This window comes from Lethenteron reissneri, unplaced genomic scaffold (assembly GCF_015708825.2).
Source record: "Lethenteron reissneri isolate LAM-NWPU_2019-01 unplaced genomic scaffold, ASM1570882v1 scaffold_1630, whole genome shotgun sequence".
Lineage (NCBI taxonomy): Eukaryota > Metazoa > Chordata > Hyperoartia > Petromyzontiformes > Petromyzontidae > Lethenteron > Lethenteron reissneri.
In genome coordinates, this window is record NW_026891367.1 from 43,993 (window position 1) to 50,007 (window position 6,015).

Sequence of the window (6,015 nt, forward strand, 5' to 3'; positions counted from 1 at the left end):
TGAGTGCCGCGCAGAGCTGTGTGTGGGTGTGCGCGTACGTAATTAACCATGCCTACTACGCGGACCCGCGGGGGAGGGGAATCCTCGAGCGACGGCTCTCACCCCATGGGTGAAGAACCCAACAGCGGTTCGCCTAGTAGCGAGGGGGCGAGTAATGAGGTTAACCCGGCCGTTAGCGGTACAGAGGGAGGGATCTCGGGGGCCAGCGACCCCCACAAGTGCGACGTACAGGCGTGCCGGGATGACCGTCTCTTCCAGCAGCTCGGCCAGCTCATCGAGTCCTCGAAAAGCATTTCGTGGACAGACACGAGCGCAGGTAGCGAGAGACGCGACGAGATGGTGACCACCGGGACACGGACGAGACACGGGCACACGCTGACGCCGCAGTCAAGGAGACGTGACGCGTCACTCGCAATGAGGCTGAGCCACGAGACGCAAAGTCGCGCTCACCGGCGGTGACGTCACAGCGCGCGGCGGTGACGTCACAGCGCGCGGCTGTGGACGGAAGTCGGCGGGGGACGTCCGTTGGTGACGTCACGCGATTTTGGCGCGTCCATTCGAGGCACAGGAAACCAGGAGATCCAGTCCGGGCAAAGGGAATCCAGTCCGGGTCATAGGAAGTCAACACAGGCATACCGAGTCCAGTCCAGGAACAGTGAATCCGGTCAGGGCATAGGAAGTCCAGTCCGGGCATAGTGAGTCCACTCCGGGCATAGGAAGTCCAAGTCCGGGCATAGTGAAAGTGAGTCCAGTTCGGGCACAGGAAGTCCAGTCCGGGCACAGTGAATCCAGTCCGGGTCACAGGAAGTCCAGTCCGGGCACAGTGAATCCAGTCCGGGCATAGGAAGTCCAGTCCAGGCACAGTGAATCCAGTCCGGGTCACAGGAAGTCCCCACAGGCGGAGCGAGTCCAGTCCAGTCAGAGTGAATCCAGTCCGGGTCACAGGAAGTCCCCACAGGCAGAGCGAGTCCAGTCCAGGCAGAGTGAATCCAGTCCGGGTCACAGGAAGTCCCCACAAGCGGAGCGAGTCCAGTCCAGTCAGAGTGAATCCAGTCCGGGTCACAGGAAGTCCCCACAGGCAGAGCGAGTCCAGTCCGGGCACAGTGAATCCAGTCCGGGCATAGGAAGTCCAGTCCGGGTCACAGGAAGTCCAGTCCGGGCACAGTGAGTCCAGTCCGGTTCACAGGAAGTCCAGTCCGGGTCACAGGAAGTCCAGTCCGGGCACAGTGAATCCAGTCCGGGTCACAGGAAGTCCCCACAGGCAGAGCGCGTGGAGTCTGTTGGGGGGGAGTGACGTTTCTGCTGTTCCCGCTTCACGGCAAAAGTGGCGCTGTGGAGGTGAGCAGAGAGCAGCCACTCACCAATGTGTAGAGTCAGATTGGTGAGTCTGTGGGGAGTGGGTGGTGGGGTGAGTGGGTGGTGGGGTGAGTGTGTGGGGAGTGGGTGGTGGGGTGAGTGGGTGGTTGGGTGAGTGTGTGGGGAGTGGGTGGGTGGGGTGAGTGGGTGGTGGGGTGAGTGGGGTGGTTGGGTGAGTGGGTGGTGGGGTGAGTGTGTGGGGAGTGGGTGGTGGGGTGAGTGGTGGGGTGAGTGGGTGGTGGGGTGAGTGGTGGGGTGAGTGGTGGGGTGAGTGGTGGGGTGAGTGGTGGGGTGAGTGGGTGGTGGGGTGAGTGGGTGGTTGGGTGAGTCTGTGGGGAGTGGGTGGTGGGGTGAGTGGTGGGGTGAGTGTGGGGTGAGTGGTGGGGTGAGTGGTGGGGTGAGTGGGTGGTGCGGTGAGTGGTGGGGTGAGTGGGTGGTGGAGTGGGTGGTGGGGTGAGTGGTGGGGTGAGTGTGTGGTGAGTGGGTGAGTGTGTGGTGAGTGGGGTGAGTGGTGGGTGAGTGGGTGGTTGGGTGAGTGGTGGGTGAGTGTGGGGTGAGTGGGTGGTGGGTGAGTGGTGGGGGAGTGTGGTGGTGGTGGTGAGTGGTGGGGTGAGTGGTGGGTGAGTGGGGTGAGTGGTGGTGAGGGTGGGTGAGTGGTGTGGGGAGTCTGTGGGGATGGGTGGTGGGTGAGTGGTGGGGTGAGTGTGTGGTGAGTGGTGGGGGGTGAGTGGTGGGGTGAGTGGTGGGTGAGTGGGGTGAGTCTGTGGGGAGTGGGTGGTGGGGTGAGTGGTGGGGTGAGTGTGTGGTGAGTGGGGTGAGTGTGTGGGGTGAGTGTGTGGTTGGGTGAGTGGTGGGTGAGTGTGGGGTGAGTGGGTGGTGGGGTGAGTCTATGGGGAGTGGGTGGTGGGGGTGAGTGGTGGGGTGAGTGTGTGGTGAGTGGGTGGTGGGGTGAGTGTGTGGTGAGTGGGGTGAGTGGTGGGGTGAGTGTGTGGTGAGTGGGGTGAGTATGTGGGGTGAGTGTGTGGGGAGTGGGGTGAGTGGTGGGGTGAGTGTGTGGTGAGTGGGGTGAGTCTGTGGGGAGTGGGTGGTGGGGTGAGTGGTGGGGTGAGTGTGTGGTGAGTGTGTGGTGAGTGGGTGGTGGGGTGAGTGTGTGGTGAGTGGGGTGAGTGGTGGGGTGAGTGTGGGGTGAGTGGTGGGGTGAGTGGGTGGTGGGGTGAGTGGGTGGTGGGGTGAGTGGGTGGTGGGGTGAGTGGTGGGGTGAGTGGTAATTTTAATACGCGTTGTCTTTTAAAGTGATTGCTCTACACCAGAGCCCGCAGCCTGCTTGAAGGCCTCGTCTCACCGCCGGTGCCAGACCAGAGAACAACCCCCAAGACGAGCGGTACAAGCGCAAGGCGCTGTCCTGCAGTGTTGGGTAAGTGCCGTTGATAATCGATTATCCGCGCTGCTGCTGCTGCTTCCAACGTTATCCGGCGGTCCCGAGCCGATCCGGTGAAACCGCTCCAAAGATCGGCGCTGTTTGCGTGACAAAAAAACAAGCTTCGCTTGATTTCAGTGTCAAATGTATTATATAACTTATAGACTACATGGAACTTAATGAAGATACTGCACTTGAAGACGAGATTAGAGTGGTAAGTACGGTACCGTTAATACGCTAACCTTTAAAGTAGGACATTTATTTATGCCAATTTCACATAGTGAACAAATGTAATGCACTAAACAGACATATGACAACAGCTACAAACATAATGCCGTGCAATAATGTGCAAAAATAAGCAGCTAAAATTATGATGATTAGTGATTATCCATCGGAATTGTTGTTATTCTGTCTCTCACTGTTCAAATAAACCTACCATTAAAATTATAGACTGATCATTTCTTTGTCAGTGGGAAAACGTACAAAATCAGCAGGGGATCAAATACTTTTTTCCCTCACTGTACGTTGAACTTCTATTGCACCCTACGTGGCCAACCGCGATAATTGGAGGTGCGGGGGAAGGACAACAAACTACACACACAAGAAGCAGTTCTAGAGAAATGAGTTTGCCAATCGAGATGAATTGAAAGTTGCACAGCTCCTAACGTCGGAAGGAAGAGCATTCCAGACGGCCGCAGAAGCTCATCTGAAAGCGCCGCGTGACGACCACCGTCTCGGTGCCGACGTGCCCCGAATGAGACGAATCCCAGTCCAGAGTGTGTTGCCTGCCGTACGTCTGCAAGTCGCGACTGATCACCTCAAAAGTGTTGCCACCTTTTGGCGTCATCTGGTCCAACCCATGTGAGACTAGGCTCTAAGGAAAGCTGTCTCGGGTGTGGACCAATCAACTTCAAGGACAGTGCGTAACTTTATCAGTTATGTTTTTGTTTGCATCATGACTGCAGGTATTGTGGTCTATGCAAACATGACTCCTCGTAAAAAAGGTGTCAGTTTTGTTGCCAGATAGAAGGGTAAAAAAACAATTATCATATTTTTTACTGGCAAATGAGGTTCCAATAGTGTTGCTGCAAGTTTTAACATGAAACGTGCTGAGATTTATTTTTTAAACAAAACGAAATGTTGTGTTTTTTGCCTTTTCAGGGATGGTGTGACCACTGGTCAAGTTTAGCTGAAAGAGCCGATCGATAAAAGGTCCCATTCGTCTTTCCCAACCGCTCTTCAACTCACGTCCGGTGACCATGAATCCGTCTCGCGGTGGGAGAAGCTGCCTGAACCACCGCCACCACCGCCACCACCGGCTGGAAGAGGAGGAGGAGGTCTCGCTCCACGCCAGCTCCGCCTGCGCCGCAGACGACCTCCTCGGCAGCGGCGGAAAGCCGTCGCCTCCGTTGGCGGCGGGGGAACGGGCTCGCCAGAGTCCAGCGCGGCGCCCGAGCGACTCTCACTGCGCAGCGCTCGGAGAGCAGGCGGCGGCGGCGCGTGAGGCCCGTCTGGAACGCACCGGCAGCAGCGGCGCCGTCCGCAAGCGCTCCGACAGCGCGGGGTGCGGCGTGGGTGTCCAGGAGCTGGCGCCGGAGGCGAGGTGCTCGCGGGGCGGCGGTGGCGAGGGAGACGTGGCCGCCTCGAGACGGAGCGCCGGGGAGAAGGAGGCGCAGCTTCTCCGCAGGCTGAAGTCTGCATTGGTCGTGTCGGAAGTTGACGGGGCTCAGCTGCGGGCTCGCTGCGAGCGCCTGGAGGACGACCTGAGCGAGAGCGTGAGGACGGGGTTGGCCGCCTGGCACGAGGCGGACAGGCGGGCGGTGCGCTGCCGGCAGCTCCAGCGCGAAGTGCGGCAGCTGCGGGAGTCGCTCGGAGCCCTGCAGGAGGTGAGGAAGCGCCGTCGTCTCGTCGTCGCTCTCTCCTCGCCTGATGCGTGCTCATAGTGCTGAACGGTCTGAGTATGATTCATGACTGGATCGGCCATAATGCGCCCGAGTTTGTGACACGTAAGAAGCCGGGACTCATGGCGGGCTACGTGCTGGATCCCACGTCCGTGCCCCTCGCCTTCGGAAACTCCCGTTGACCAGTCCGGCGAAGTATGGTCAAATCACCCCCACGGACTCCGTGGCGTGAACAGGGCCTCACCGATCCAGCGGATTGACAAAGGGCTTTGCATGGATTTCCTTTCTGTATAAATAATTGAAATTCTGCCTATTACCAAATTACGCTAAATGCACCTGATCTCATCAGATCTCAGAGGCTAAGCAGAGTTGAACCTGGTTAGTACTTGAATTCTAAGACCTTCAGAGGTCAGAATAAGGTGGTGTTGAGTGTGACACTTTTGTATTTGTGGGTTGTTTTCTCTGGGTGCCGTTTTTTTGTTTTCCCCACACGAAGCCAAACACTCGTGGTATTAGCAAAAAGGATTGCAAAGCGTCACGCTCCAGCAAAAGTCTTGAGACTCAGTGGGGCTTTGCCGAGCACTATTTGCCACACGTCAACACGTTCCTTCGGAGTGGGCAGGTAGGAACTTGATTGGACAGCGCATTCGTGCACGACAGACAGACACATAATCCCTGGTGGGCAAGTGTGGAACCTGTTCCTACCTGTGTACAAGATAACTTGACTTGAGGTAGCCAGGCAGACAGCCAGGTAGCCAGCCCCCTTCACTATCGGCCCCTCCCCCTTGCTTAGGCCCCTCCCCTGACCCCCCCCCCCCCCTCAGGCCCCTCCCTTGACCAACCCCCCATATCCTTAGGCCCCTCCCCTGACCCCCCTCCCTTAGGCACCTCCCCTCTCCGTACCCGGCAGGAGGTCTCCACCAATCAAAGAGCTGTGTGTATTATATATTTATTTATGCACGACAGACGACAGTCAGACAGACAGACAATAAATCCCTGGTGGGCAGTGTGGAACATTGTTCCTACCTGTATTAACATCGTGGTGTATAGGGACTCCTCTACTTACAAACATTCGACTCGCGAACTTTGAGAGATACGAAAAAAACCTGTTCGTATGTCCAGTTGCCTGTTGGGACCTCCGAGTGGCATCTACAGGAGATGATACAACTTGTAAACGTGAGAATTATTTTAATGTGTTTAATTTTTATTATTTTATTACTTCCCTTCTACGTGACTTTACCGAAAGAACAAAGAAGTTGTAAACCCATGCACGTGTTGAGTGTACACGCCGTACAACATGTTGGGAATCGACAGGAGTAGAGTTGGACTTTCGAACAAATC

At 56.9% G+C, this 6,015-nt stretch overlaps 1 protein-coding gene across 1 annotated transcript; it reads left to right on the forward strand.

Annotated features, from left to right (window-relative positions):
- Positions 1-1,351: 1,351 nt before the first annotated feature.
- Positions 1,352-4,856, forward strand: LOC133362827 (uncharacterized). The gene is made up of 4 exons (XM_061581770.1): positions 1,352-1,381; positions 2,650-2,770; positions 3,935-4,659; positions 4,788-4,856. The coding sequence occupies exons 3-4, from the start codon at positions 4,033-4,035 to the stop codon at positions 4,854-4,856; spliced, it is 696 nt and encodes a 231-aa protein (XP_061437754.1). The 5' UTR covers positions 1,352-1,381; positions 2,650-2,770; positions 3,935-4,032.
- Positions 4,857-6,015: the final 1,159 nt, after the last annotated feature.

Coding starts and splice junctions, on each gene's coding strand:
- LOC133362827 (XM_061581770.1), top strand. CDS start 4,033: ATGAATCCGTCTCGCGGTGGGAGAAGCTGCCTGAACCACCGCCACCAC. Junction 4,660..4,787: donor CGCTCGGAGCCCTGCAGGAG/GTGAGGAAGCGC, acceptor ACACGTAAGAAG/CCGGGACTCATGGCGGGCTA.